We start from the raw sequence: 15715 nt of genomic DNA, 5'->3' as shown, positions 1-15715 counted from the left end.
TCCATTCAAAAATTGTTCAATGCGTTTCACAGAACTTAGGCTTCCTCAGTAATGATCTAAAATAATGAAGGGTTCATCACTAGTGGTGGACTGCGGTCTGGGGGACCTGCTCATTCCTCCATTTGTCTGACACACCAGAAGTGACGTCAGTACACAAAGAAACAGGTGGAAAGATGCTTCTTGTCGCATTTGGAATGCAAATATGCTTCCAACCCTATGAGCAACAAATAGAACGCCAACACAGGAGCCCAGTAAACGAGGGGGTGCTGAGAAGTTCCTGGCTTTGCCCCCTTCCAGATGATATAGAAAATGAGTGTGAGGGCATATGACAGCCTAATATCTTAGTATGTAACTGTGCAAATATCAGGTCTTTGCGATTCTTAAAACTGTTTTTTCTTTTAGTGAGAAGCTGTGATGGCAGAGGCACAAGCAAGTTTCATGTTGTTGGAGTTACAGGCCATCATGAAGTTTTTGTTTCTCCAGGGAAAGGAAGGACACTTCTCCCCATGTGTTTGTGACATCTCAGTGTGAATGTCCTTTGCTGACTTTCCCTGGAGAAACAAAGGTCTTGATGGCTTTCCCTTTGGATATCAAACTCAACCATTAAGTTCTTTCCAGCTGAAACATTTATATATTTCCCATCTTCTTTATAGTTGGAATATATGTATATTTTGCCTTTCTCATCCTAATAAAGTTTAAGGTTAATATCTATTTTTTCCTATTGAGCTTTTCTTTATTTGACTGAATTCCCTTGTTTATGATGTAATGGCATAGATTGGCATAGATATTTGCTAGCTATAGTTTATTTTTTCAAACTGTATATTTTTAACATCACATAACTGTTTATATATGATTATGTTTTCTTTAGTTTATTACCATTTTCTATTATGTTTGGCCCCTGTTTATTCTTATTTACTAATATTATTTTTTCATGGTCTCTAAAGCCCTTTGGATGTTTGCTTAGATCCTCCTGCTTGCTCCTTATCTCTGGTGTATGACTGTACGTAATATAACAACTCACACTCCTTATTTGTAAAGATGTGATGAACCCTTCAAATTTATAGTTCATTCCTGAGGAAGCAGCCAAAGTTCTCTGAAAAGTGTCAAATAATTTTTGAATATTGAAATTTGCTTCCATAAGCGATTTTCCTAGAGGAGGTACATTTATGAATGTTTATATGTAAGGGCTTAATTAACAAACTTTTGCATTTTGTATGTGCACAATTTGTCCTGATTTCGATTTAATACTATTTGTGATTTTAATCCATTGGACTAAATAAAAATTGGTATAATTTTATTTTCAATCTATATTTTTAGCACCAAGGAACAAAAAAAGGGAAAAAAATAATTATATTTATTAAAGAAAAAAATCAAACCTGATTAAAACAAGTACAACCACCCTTATCAATATAAATGTACATCAATAACATATAGTCATTCTATTTATATTATTTCTAACTGTTGATGCCTTTCTCTTTTAATTACCCCTGAACCCTTACACATTTCCTTCAATGAGGTCTTCCCCTTTATACGTATACTATACATTATTGAAATCCATATTTCACATACCTAAAAAGGAAAGGGGTATAAAAAAAAGGGGAGGAAAAAAGAATTGCCACTCTACATCCCAAACCTATTCAGCAGTCAACATAATATATTTTACTTACATATAATACTCATAAGTTCTTGAAATCGAGATGATTGTTTAAATATTATCCAAGTGGTCCAGATTTCTAAATATTTTTCCTTTTCATCATCCTCATCAGCCACAATCTCTTCCATGCGTTGTATATATTCTAATTCCTGAAGCCATTCAAACAGAAGCGGTGGGGTAGAGGACCGCCAGTGTCTAGGTATAACTGATTGTGCTGCAGTTAAGAAGTGTCTAAGAATACCTTTCTTTCTTTTTTGTTTTGATGGATCCAGGAATCATAGATAATAATGTCAAACAGGTTCATTTGGTATCTCTGCCTGAATATATTCATTGTAGATCCCAATAATCTTCTCCGAAAAAGTATGTATTATCATGCATCCCCACAATATTTGTAACATGGTAATTCTTTGGGATGTACATCTCCAACACATATCTGTATACTATATACTAAACCATCTACTGGGCATTGATACCATCTGGCCATAATTTTATAATTTATATGTGTAAAAGCAGTACATTGTATTTCATGAACATTTATTTTACAGTATATATTTTTTTTTAATAAAAAAATTATAAAAAAAAAAATTAAATATATTTTTTTTTATTTATTCAATTTATTATTTTTACATAATTTTGTGTTTCAAACTTTATTTTACTCATACTATTATAATATACTGTAAAAAAAATTTTCATGAAAAACAATGAACCGCTTTTAGACATAAAACCGGAAAGAAATGAACCGCTTGGGAGGTTATGTATATCAAACAATGCATGAAGGCATGTGTGGGACTATTCATGATCTGTTTGCCCCTATCCAGTCACACAAGAGACAATAAAACAAATTCCAGGAAACAGATACAATTTCCATAATAAAGCTGGTTATCAATAGGGCCTTTAAGGGGTAATAAATCAAGCCTCAGCAGAAGATAGATGACAGAACAGCTGGAGTTAGGTGATAACCCCATGCTGATCTTTACTGACACCTAAAATTAGACACCTTCTTGACTTCCCCAGCAACTCCAGAGTTTCTTCATTTAAGTATTCAAATAATTATTGGAGTTTGAATTACCCTATCCAAAGCTAGGGGAATGCTTCAGCCAATAGGTGTTCTACAAATCACATCCAGTCCTAATAGGGTTTACCTGAATAAGTAAAGATAATGGATTTGCCCTGTTAATCTACCTTTAAGTGATAAAAAAATATTAGTAGGGTGGTCACCCCTAAAGTTTCAAGTATGACTAAAGCTTGTAGAAATCAAAAGACGGGGTTTTGGAGGTCAAGGTTTTAGAAAACAATAATTATGTATTATGCCATGATTCATACATAATTAAACAATCATTGTACATAACCACCAGCCCATTATAACCTCATGGGGTGCGGTTTGACATACTATAAATACAATTGCCTAGAGAATTTTGTTGAACCGGTTTAAGTCTTTTTAGTACCAACACGTTTTGCCAATTGGGCTTCCTCAGGGGTATTTAGTGATGACTTTTACGGTCTGTACAACAGATACAATACAGAAGTACATTGGTAATTACATTCAACATCATACAGTATGTCAATAGTCATACTTGAATAGTGATTAAAATACAGTATTTGAAATTTGTTGCAATCAAAGTTAGGAATACAATCGCATATATATAAAGATTAATACTATGTAAACCCATGTTTGGTGCGCATAAGTAATGTATCAATTCAAAGTAAAGTAATAATAGAGTATAACTGTGGTTGCTGCTGGTTCTGATATATAATAGCTGCGAAGGGATTTGATTCACGTATGTCTGGTTGGAGAGGTATTTACGTAAAAACAAGTTGGGTTGGTATTCTGCCTAAACATGGAGAATGAGGAGGTTTTAATAAATTGTACTTTCATGTACAGGTTATTCAGTCTGAATTAGGATATGGCTGATATTGTGTATTCAATATATTTATTTACACTATTGAGTTGCAATGATAAAAAATATATAGTAAAGAGTTGGTTTTACTTACATATGTTAAAAGAAGAGTAGGAGACACTTTTGAAGGTATATAAAGATTGCTACATTTCTTTGTGTATATTCTCCTTACTTAAATTAAACAGTGTAGGCAGGGGCTCCCCAGTAGGGAGGTTCCTATTTATTTAAAAAAAGTAATGTTGATGATTAAAATACAGGTATTGAATCATATTGGTTAAAGATTATGTAATACATAGTATATAACTATGTCTTATAAGGTTGCTTACCAGGTCATAAAGAAAGAGCAGTGCCAGGATGCTGTGGAGGCTTTTTAGAACATAACAAGAACGTCTCCGCTTTGAGAGGCAAAGGGGGTTTGAGCTACGTCAGTCTCACCTAATAAAGGCGGACTGGCTGGCGTCTAGAGCATGCGGCCTGTGCGCAGCTGGAGAGGGCTGCACGCGCACCACACGTATAGTAGTTAGAGAATCTCTGTCATGTCATCAGGGCTCCGTAGCTGGGTGGGAGGGCCGCAGTTCCTTTCGCCGCGCCCTGCCCCAGCTTTGGTGATCTGCCTACTAAGGCGGATCATGCAAGGGATTTGTATTGGTCGGTCACGGGAGCAGTGTTAAGTGTGTCCCGTGCATCAGCCAAATGCCATCTAAAGGAATGGTATCCCGTCCCCCGCATGACTGCAGGGGTACAAAGTGTAAAAACTGGTGGTGGTAATCTGTATTAGAAAAGGGGTATTTTTTATTTTATAATAGGAAAGTTTCATGTAATAATATTGTGGATGGGGTTTATATACTGAAGTATACGGTTAAAAGAATCATTCAGGGGTACATGTATGTCTAAACAAAAGAGACATATATGTATATCTGCTTGGCTGTGTACACACCAAGGGGATGGAAGATTCTCATACACATGTACAAACAGTAATAATGGTACAATAATAAAAGACACAAAACTTTATCATCTGGTTTAACATACATGTGAATATTCTGCTTTTCTGTGTCACACTTTTAGGCACATTAGTATACAGGATAAATAAAATTAAAGGTAGAAAGGTAACCTAAGGTTATATACATACCGTATTTTTTGCCGTATAAGACGCACTTTTTCTTCCCCAAAACTGGGGGGGAAAAGTTAGTGCGTCCTATACGACAAATGTGTTATAAAATAATTAAAATAATATACTCCCCCGATACCCGATCCTGCGTGTGTCTCTTCTCCTCGCTGGCTGCATGCAGCGTGTGTCTCTTCTCTCCTCTGGCAGCGTGTGTCTTCTCCTGTCTGTAAAGCAGAGTGAAAGAAGCTGGCACAGCGCCACCTGCTGTTCCCTGTCCTAACTGCCGTACAGTGGAAAAAAAGCACAGAGTGATCAGAAGGGGAATTTGAATGACACAGAGTAATCAGAAGGGGAATTTGAATATTTGCCGATTCAAGGCAACCTCCAGTTCCGCCAAGGTTTGGACCATAGTTGTTACCGAGTCTGGGCAGCAAAGGGCCTACGGACCGTGGGTGATTTTTTCTCGCAAGATCTTCCAAGACCGGTAACCTTGAGGGCGTTGGTTCGGAAGTATGCTCTACCCCTTCAAGCCGCACACCCACTATACTATCTACAATTTAGGGAATTCTGTAAGGCGATACTATTGAATCCAGCCAAGGTGGTGGAAAGGGATAGATTTGATAATCTGCTGTCTGTAACACCTCCTTCTATATCATCCATTTATCTGAGATTACTAATGCTCTACTCTAAATCTCTTTCGGCTGGGTTGTCCCAAGGTTGGCAAAAAGACTTTGATATCCCGGACCTGTACGATAAAATAGTGCAGGGATATCTTGCAGTGAGACAGACTACTCCAAACGAACTGTGGAGAGAAACACAATTTAAGATTGTCCACAGAGCCTATAAGGTATTCCGCCCGCCTACTGAGGAACACCTCAATACCCCGACCAGGCAAACTAAATGTTTGAGATGTGTATGCGAAAAGGTGACGCTTAAGCATAACCTGTGGGAATGTACCACAATCCAATTGTTGTGGACCGAGGTCCTATCCTATATTAAGAAAGTAACGAATCTACAGTTGATAATGGAACCTCTTCTATGTGTGTTTGGGAACTGGGATGTACAGGCATGCAAACTGGCTAGGGGGACAAAAGAATGGGTATCCTTGTGTTTACTGGCTTCCCATAGGGCAATAATGCTACAGTGGATTCAAGCAGATCCACCCCGGTTGAAAATGATAGAATCTTCAATGGATATGTTATACCGTAGGGATCTGTTAGAGGTAGCAAACGCAGATGACAAAGCTGTGACAAAATTTTTTGATAAATGGTATGCTTATATGGAATATTCCCTGGAGCCAGCTGAATTGTGTCAAGTCTTGCACCGGTATCGCTATTCCACGTGGCACAATTTACATTTCCTATAAGATTGAGACCCCTATGGGTAGTGTGATAAGCCATTAAAGGGGATCCACTTTATGCCTCGAGTGACAAGATATACTATGACATAGAGATGACATGGAATTAGGAAAAAAAATAAAGAAATAGGATGCTAGTTTACCGGAACAGAAAAGTTTCCCTTCCTCCCTTCCCATCCCGAGTTTTGGCTGTTTTTATTTAGGTTCAATGGTTTATGAACCTGGTTTCCCTTTTTTGTTTGTTTGTTTGTTTTTTACTTTTGAGTATTGTTTGGCAAAAGGAAAATTTTAGAAAATGGAGGACACAGTCAGACATGACGTGAATCTGTTAATCTGTTTAATTCTTATACAACAAGGAATGGGCACTCAAAATGTTATACGTATATATATGATTTTTATATATATGATTTTTGTATACTGCTGATGTTTTTTTTTTTTTTACGACCCAAACTTTGTAACACTAATCTTGAGCCTGTTATTGCTTGTTCTTTTTTTACTCTGGCTTTGTACTGTTCAGATGATTCTTTTGGTTATTACTTTGTACATTGTCTTTTCTGTGTCTATAAATAAAGTTTATAAAAAAAAAAAAAAAGAAGGGGAATTTGAATGACACAGAGTGATCAGAAGGGGAATTTGAATGACACAGAGTGATCAGAATGGGAATTTGAATGGCGCATGAGTGATCAGAAGGGGAATACTGGTATGAAAGGCACATGAGTGATCAGAAGGGGAATAATCTTTCAGAATCTTTTTTTTCTAGATTTTCCACCTTTAAAATTGGGTGCGTCTTATCGCCAAATCTCCTAACATATGTTATACTTTTCCTTTAGCTCTTTATTCAAGTCTCTAAGTCCCCTGAGGAAGCCTAAAACAGGGTCGATTCAGGAAAAGAGATTTGTTGCAAGTCTTTATTTAACACCATAAGAAATAGTACATGAACTAAGAATTCAGGCTTTGACCAAAAGCTTACCTGCAGGTAAAACCTCTGTTATAGCAACAACCATCTTATTTATGGTTCTTTTAAAATGTAAAAATACATGTTTTTTGTGTTATGTAATTTGAAATATTTGATTATTAATAAAGGAATTATTTTACCAGTTCAACCTCAGTGCCCCATAAAAAGCCTTCTCTTCTCTTCTTCCTTTATTTTTCTCCTTCTTTACAGCATATTGAACAAACCAGGCTTGGCATTATTCAGGCTCACCTGATCCAACCAACTATAACCCCCCCCCCCCCCTTATGCTACCCTCTCTACTTTCAATTAAATCTATATTACTTTTTTCTGTGTGCTAAAGTCTTCAAAAGTCTTTTTTGTTACCTTATTATTTTATTTGTCAGAGAGTCTCTGACAAAAGCACACAGTTTTATTTTTTTATATATATCATCCATGTTCCTTTGTTTGGGAGTTACTCAAAGGGGAGGTGTGATTACTGGAAGTTACTCCAGGGGGGAGTTGTACCTGATAATATTTTCCATAATCTGAGAAGGTCCCCTGACTTTGTTCACACCTGATATTGCTAATATATTTCATATTCTAAAAAGATCCCTTTACTTTGTTCATACCTGTAATCAGTTACCCCACAATAGGAAAATAATACCAATTTGTCATAATGAGTGTTAACAGTTCTTCACACTTTAAGAGTATTGATTGCGAGCAACTTCCCGGTGCAGTCCTATTATGTGCCCATATTGGTTATAAATATTGAATTAAAAGGATCAGACTTGTTTATGATTACATATATGCTTAGACTAATGAGATCTTAGTGACTAGTGAGTGATATAAATCAGTACCATAGTACTTAGAACAAATTGCCTGAGGCTAGCCTCCACTGAGGACATCTTCCTGAGTCCCACTTTTCTTGATGAGTGACTAGCTATTTGTGCATGAACCTTCATTTATTGCATATATATCTGCATGGGTAGGGTCATATAACATCAATATTTATACAGATAATATTCATATTCAACACACTCATACCTATAACATAATATCAGAGCTTATTACAGGCCATAAATAAATCTAGTTACACATCCAACTCAAGAATCTATATTTTGTTCCAAGAAAAAAAATCTTTTTGAAAATATCCATTATATACCCCCCTAAATCAATTAATTATACTTGTGGACATTTTAGAAGAGTGACACTTCTCTGTATAATTTTTAACCAAATTACTAATTGTTGCCATATGATAGTCCCGCTTTCTTGAACTCTCTTGTTCCTACTTTTTTTTATGTTGTTTAGGGATGTGGCTTGCTGTGTTAATATACATAACATTCAGGGGATTGGTTTTGATTTTTTTTATATATGATAATAAAACAGAGTTTAAATAAATGATACAGGTGCTGTAAAAAATACCTAAGTGAAACACTTTGGACTCTATTCATAAAACAGGGAATCTGACATTCCCTGGTGCGAATCTTCCAGGTCAATGTGTTTCAATGTCAGAAACGGATTCCCACCAGGGAATGTTTAGGAGAATGCCAGATTCCCTGTTTTAAAAAAATAGAGCCCTTATGTATTTTTGAGATGGTCCTATCAAACCCCAATGCAATTGAGATAAGGTCATTACAGCATTCTTTATGGGTCCAGTTTTTTTTCACAAAATACATCTCCTACTTCATTTATAGTCCTGGGCCCTTGTACTTGCACAACTAGCCTCTCACCTTCTTTAACTTCTTTGCCCAGGGTTTTTGTGCTTTGCGGAAGCCATTCTCTAATTCACATGACTCCTTGAAGCCACCAAATATCTTACGGCGATAGGTTTCCTTTTGCCAGTTACGTATTCTCTCAGTGTCATCTGTCATCAGTGCCTTTTGGATTTGCACATGTAAGGCACTAAGCCTCTCTGTGGTCATCATAAAGGATTTCCAGGCATGCAAGAGAGTGCCATACATGGAACCTGAGAACATAGAGGACCTTCGCATTTTATTTGGTTCAGGGAAATTATATGAGCTCATAGTTATTATCTGAAAGAAGACTTGCACAGTTAGATAGTAAGTTAGGCTGAAAAAAAGACATAAACCCATCAAGTTCAAACATATTCTAGATATAAAACCCTATGGACATATTTGGACTAGAGGAAGGCAAAAAAACCCTGATACAATTTGCTATCATAGAGGTTTTAAGGACCTTAGTGAAAAATACTGAAAATATTACTGTTTGCATTCCACAGGGCCCCAGCCTCTTTCCAGTGAATGATGGACCACATATGTAGGTCACATCAAAAGTATGTCTTGGCCTACCTAGATGATGTGGTCATTTTTAACTCAGACTGGGAAAGTAATCTGCCCAAAGTGCAGGCAGTCCTGGATTCAATCTGAAAGTCTGATCTAGTGGCCAACCCAAAACATTGTGCTATAGTGTTGGAGGAAGCCCACTACCTGGGGTATGTCATGTGGAGAAGGCTTGTCAAGCCCCAGCTGTCAAAGTGGAGTCTATTCAGGAGTGGCCCCGTTCTAGGAACAATAAGCAGATGAGACTCTAGGTATCATGGGTTACTACCGCAGGCTTGCAACTTCACAAAAGGGTAGAAAATTAGCAGAAAGAGTGCCTGATGGTAACTGCCCCTGACTTTAAGAAAGTGTTTCTGTCTTTCCAAACAGATGTCTCAGAAGTAGGCTTGGGGTTAGTGCTGTCCCACAGAGAAGGGCATCCAGTGGCATACCTCAGCAGAAAATTGACCCCCGCAGAGAGCATGTATGCCATTGTCAAATGAGAGCGTGTGGCCATCAAGTCAAGGCACTAAAGAGCTTCAAATACTACCTGTTAGGAAGAAAGTTGAGGCTCATTAGGAATCATGCCCCACTTACATAGATGGCCCAAAGCAAGGCGAAAAATCCAAAGGTTACCTGGTGGTTCCTGTAAAACTTTACATTTTGGTAGAACACAGACCAGGGACACAGTAAGAGAACGCAGAGGCCCTCTCTAAAGTATATTATTAAGTGGTGACTAACTGTGCTCAGCCCCACAGGCTTGGGGGGGGGGATGTAACATGGTGACCAAAAAGTCACCAGTGGCACTGGGCAAAGTGCTGTTTGGTAGGTATGTGGAGCCAGGTTATCTCAGATACTACCTTGATGCTAAAAACAGCAACGTTGTGTCTGCAGGGAACCTGAAGCTTTTTACTTGTTATTTAGAATTTCTGTTCTGGGGCTGGTTTTACTGGGAATCTGCAAGATCAGGGTGGGGCAGGCTCCCAATTTCAGGCCCCAAATCTTCCTAAGGCCCAGAAGCCTATTTAGCACACCCTGTGGTGTGGTGACTGCTGGTTGGACTGGTTGTTGATCAGTCCGACTGTTGCTGAAAAGTGAAAACTTTTGTTTATGCTAGACAGGCTGAACATTTTGTTATGGATTTTTGTTATTATTAATACCAATGCCTGTAAGGGAAGTTTATTTTTTTGCTGATTTGCATAACAAATATGGGTAGGAGCCCTAAAGGGAGGTTGATGTGTGGAGCTGACTCTGTGCCATCCTACCACTTGTTTCTGATCCCTCACAATAGCTTATTTTCTACTTTGACATCCCTTCAATGAGTGGACCTTATTTATGTAATTAGAGAAAAAACTTCAACAGAAATGACAATGTATCAAAAAGTTATTGGTTTAGAACCCAGCAATTGAAAACCATAAGAGAACTTTTGACTAGTTAAGAACAAAAAAACGAAAATGAACAGGAAAGTGACTCTGTTACTTACTGCCGTCTACTAATGGTTTCCATTTGTGAGTCCACTCCTCCATCTGCAGAGCATACTGTTTCTCTATTTTAGCTCTGTCTTGAAAACAAGCTATGATGTCATCACACAGCTGGTAGCCATCTTCCGTCCGTTTTACTGTGGTGCCATAGTTGTTAGGCTAATCAATGAAGAGATAATATTAAGATTAGCAAGGCATGGGTTTAAATTTTTGACACAGGAGGATGCACATTGTATGCTGAATGTTGTAAGTATGTGTTTTTTACCAATAATAAACTGGTAACTTTCTTAAGATAAGGTCAATATACCATGGCTTCTAAATATCTAAATTAGGCAAAATGAATATAGCATTGTTAGGGGCCAACTAATTTGCTGCCTGTGAACAGTGGAATTTGATTAAATATTGGAGGCTTTTGCAGCCAAGTTTGGATACTTGGTTATGTTTGAAATGGCCCACAAATCTATGTCAGTAACTGAAAGCGGACAAGAATAAAAAACTAGAAGCCCTTGGAATACAGTTTGTTTGTTTAGAACCATTGTTTAGAGAGTTTCACTTGACTGTGGCAAGACATACCTTGGTCACCTGCCTCCCAATCTCCAACGTGCTGCACATGCCATTACCTAATCATTAACCCCTCGCAGTCTTCCTGTCTGTCTGCACTGTCATGCCAGCCTTCTGCTATTCTCCTTTCACTCGCATGCTCCAGGCTTTCCTATATGTGTGTTGCATGTGTATGTGTTATGTGTGTATGTCCTAAAATGTTTTTCATATGACATTGCCAAAAAGCTGTTCTGACATTTTTAGTTCTATTGTTAAGCATGAAGAGAACATTATACCGTTATTGATGTTTCCCCTCACCCTATTGGTTGTGATTCCCCTTTTTGTTCTTAAATAATGTATTAATATTGTTGAAATAAAATTAATCCAAATATTTTCAAGGTACTTTGCTTTGATAAATCAGGTGTACAAGCTTGTAACATATCTAAATACGCTTTGAACGAAGAGAGAGGACGTCCAGAGACTTGCACCACGGCGCCTTCTTCACCAGTTTTTCACCCGGGATCTGTAGTCAGTTACATAGAGTAAGCTTCGAAGATGGCGCCATCTCCCTGCGATCCACACACAGGACCTTTCTAGCAGCTCAGCTCTCCTCCCTGCTACGATTCCCGCACAAGTAGGTACAGATGCATTATTCTCCTACTGCTCCATCTCCTGCTGCCAGTGAGGGGGAAGACCATGATTTACCCTATCAGCATGACCACCTGACCTGAATAGGCCAAATTGAGAAAACAGTGAACAAAAAGGATTGCAACCCTTAGGAGAGATTTTACTATTTGGATAGAGAATATTGAGAAGGCAACAGCTTACATGAGAAATCATGTAAGCCAGCACACAGAGACTGCCACTCCATGCTTTTACAACAACTGCTGATACAACAGGATGACCTGAAAAACCACAGCCATCGCAAGAAAATCTGCATACGAGGAATCCCTGAGGATATTACTGCAAATGTTTCTGGATTTCACTATTGTGCTTGATCCCATGAACAGGACCCTTGGTCCTAAAAAAAAATATCCCTGAAGATCATGGGATGTGATCTGGAGAGTCCACTCCTTTGTAGTCAAAGAATCTATTATAAAGGTGGTGAGAACTCAAGACCCTATCACCAAGGTGAAGCTTCTTCAGGATCTCTCCCTCCATACATCTCCGTCGCGCACTTAAACCTGTCCTCACCGTTCTCTACCAAGAGGAAGTGTTCTATAGATGGGAATTTCCTGTTCTGACTCATCACCTACATAGATGGAAAGATGGCTGTCTTTTGCCACTCTGCAGATCTGCCAGCTATGCTCAACACTTTTGATCTACCTCCAGTCTCTATCCCTGAATGGACTGCAGAACCTTGCCTACTTTGCTTTCCACAGAAACCTCAATAGCATACCCAAGTCAGGAAAACTACAAGGAGACACATTTCTGCACATCAGGAGGAACCCACCTGATTTTATCCTATATCCTTTTTATATTGATTCTCCTAAATAGTGGACCCCTAAGTGAAACTTTGTAAGCCCCATATGATTAGGCAAAAAAGGGATTTTTGTTTGATACTGCTGCTGTGCCTATTTTGTTCTAATATTGTAGTTATGTGCTATTTGATAGGATATTTGTGGTTATTCTTAATGCCTGGCATTACAACTGACCCATTAATTTACAACCATTCTATGATTTGGTATGTGTATGTTCATTTTTAGTGCTCATCAATGTTGATTGGCGGGGTGGGCAGTCTCGCCCATGCCATCACACCTAAGATTACACTGGGGAACAATTTCAAAAAAATTTTTAGTTGACTTCAATTTGTAAGCTTATTTACACAATAGCTATGCTGATTCTGAACGTGCAGTTACTTTTCTTCTATCACGTCAAGTTTTTTCTCTACCGCTTATAATAATGCGATTACTGTAGCGTGGATTTGTATAGGCTATTCATTTACACGCGAGATAGTGTGGTCAGAGGTTGTGCGATGCTCTACGTAGTGAATAGGCAAAATGTATTTTTCTACTTAAACACGTATTTCCTTTCTTTCAGATCATGTCCGTCTCTTCTGTTTCTCGTCGTAAGTCCCTAAACAACCCTGATTAATTTTGTTACATCTGTGGCAGTTTCACCATTCCCAGTCAAAGGGCGAACATCAGCACATTTGTTGAGCAAGCCTATTTGGCATATTTCAAAGTTAAACTTGGTGATCAAGATAAGTCTTGGGCCCCTCATAAGGTGTGCAGACAGTGTGTCGAAGGTTTACGGATGTGGACAAAGGGAACATGTGATAAGATGCTATTTGGTATACGTATGGTTTGGCGAGAGCCAGGAGATCATTTCAGTGACTGTTACTTTTGTATAGTGAAAACTTCAGGATATAACAAGAAAAATAAATGTAAAATAGAGTATCCTAGTCTACCATCGGCTATACGCTCAGTGACTTATTCAGATTCAATCCCAGTGCCGGTTTTCGTTACACTACCCTCTCTTGAAGAACATGATTATGGTGATGAACTAGGTCACAACAATGATGAAGAGTTTGAAATTGAAGAGGACTCTGTTCGTAAAGGATTTGATCAGCATGGGTTGAGTAATTTGGTATGTGATTTGGGACTATCGAAGAAGGCTTCAGAACTCATCAACACTGTGTGAACATCAAGACTGTGTGAGAAAAACTTACTTGAAAAAGGAACAAAGGTATCGTACTTTCGAACCAGCGAAATTGCATTTCTGTAGTACTTTAGAACTGACAGTGGCTTTGTGTATTGCCATAACATACCTGGTTTATTGGAGGAATGTGGAATTCCAATCTATACCTCAACTGAATGGTGACTATTCATTGATAGCTCAAAGCAGAGCCTAAAGTGTGTCCTTCTTCAAAATGGCAATAATATTTTGTCAGTCCCAACTGGCCATTCAGTATCTCTTTTGTAGAATATGCAGACATAAAGAGAGTTATTGACTTGTTGCAATATCACCAACACAATTAGGTCATGTGTGTTGACCTTAAAATGGTATGTTTCCTTCTTGGTCAGCAACGCTGATACACCAAGTATCCCTGTTATCTGAGCATGTGGGACAGCAGAGCTCATGAGAGGCATTGGGTGGAAAGGATTGGTCTCCAATATCTGCCGTAAAACCAGGTGATCCAAACAATCTACATGAGCTACTTGTTGATAGAAAGAATATTATATTCCCACTTCTGCACATGAAACTGGGTCTGATGAAGCAGTTGGTTAAAGCCTTGCCAACTGAAGGAGACTGTTTCAAGTACCTCATTTTGTCATCTCCTAGCCTGTCATTTGAAAAGATAAAGGCCTGTGTGTTTGATGGTCCACTGATTTGGCAGCTCATCAAAGATGAACATTTCATCAGGACAATGTCAGAAGTCGAAAAGAATGCTTGGTTATCATTCAAAGCCATTGTAAAAAAACTTTTTTGGAAACACACAAGCAAATAAATACACAGAAATTGTCCAGAAAGCCTTGAAGAGCTACAAAATGCTTGGTTGCAATATGAGCATTAGGGTGCATTTTCTGCATAGCCATCTTTCTAACTTCCCAGAAAACCTTGCAGTCAGTGATGAGCAAGGTGAACGATTCCACCAAGATTTGAAGGTCATGGAAGGACGGTATCAGGGTAGATGGGATGTACATATGATGGCTTTGGAGCATCCGGCAGGATTGTCCTAACACTAAACACTCCAGGAAAAGCTTTAAGCATACATTTTTACCGCTTACCCGATTACTTTTCAAATGTTTTACTGTAAAAAAAAATAAGAGAAACAAAAAATAAATCCTTTGAATGAACAAAAGAAATGTAAAAAAACAATACATTCAACTTATTATTTCATTTTTTTATTGTATGTAAACTTTGTATGTTTTTGGAGGGTACCCTGTATCATAAAAACTGGATGTGATAGCAAAAAACTGGGGTCATTTTTGGATTCAGCATTCAAACTCCCAGCCTGGTGTTTCCCTGCCTGTTTCAGTGTTCCTCTGTGTCTGCGGTGGCCCCCTGTGTTGTCAGTGTCTATTTCCTGGATCCCTGGTTCTTGACCCCTGGGTTGTTCCTGACCACTTTTGCTTTCTGCCTGCCTCGGCCTTCCTTGACAGTTCTCCGGCCTAGTGATTTGGTACCAGGCATCATCATCATTTTCATGATATGTACAATGATATTGGGGCAGAGTAATATTTGTTAAGGGCTTATTGAAGGACAAGTCGGTGACACTAATGTCTGTGTGTGTTCCCAACTTGGTTTACTCTGCGGGGTCCTGGAGAAATTTGAAGATTTTGTTGAAGGCCTACGTTTATGTAGAGGAAACTTAAACCTTGCTTAACTGCTCCTGACTCTACACTGGAACAGTGGGTGTGGCTCATAAGGCAGTGATGAGGGGTTTATTAATACACCAAGATTACAAAGGCAAGGTAAGACAAAATGTATTCCACCCTGAAGAGTTTTCAGGAGTTAGAG

The 15715-nt window shown here is 38.3% G+C and overlaps 1 protein-coding gene across 7 annotated transcripts in view; it reads right to left on the bottom strand.

Annotated features, from left to right (window-relative positions):
- LOC140340634 (protein kinase C and casein kinase substrate in neurons protein 1-like) overlaps positions 1-15715 on the bottom strand; it is a 285664-nt gene that overhangs the window by 217829 nt on the left and 52120 nt on the right. For all 7 annotated transcript variants that reach the window (XM_072425940.1, XM_072425943.1, XM_072425941.1 and 4 more), the window contains 2 exons: positions 10714-10870; positions 8682-8917 (listed from right to left, as the gene is read on the bottom strand). In XM_072425940.1, the coding sequence (XP_072282041.1) occupies positions 8682-8917; positions 10714-10870 (393 nt within the window). The remainder of the gene's footprint in view (positions 1-8681; positions 8918-10713; positions 10871-15715) is intronic.

The sequence above is a fragment of the Pyxicephalus adspersus genome, chromosome 11 (genome assembly GCF_032062135.1).
Source record: "Pyxicephalus adspersus chromosome 11, UCB_Pads_2.0, whole genome shotgun sequence".
In the NCBI taxonomy this organism is placed as follows: domain Eukaryota; kingdom Metazoa; phylum Chordata; class Amphibia; order Anura; family Pyxicephalidae; genus Pyxicephalus; species Pyxicephalus adspersus.
Note: the sequence above shows the minus strand (reverse complement) of the source record. Positions and strands in the feature narration are given on the sequence as shown.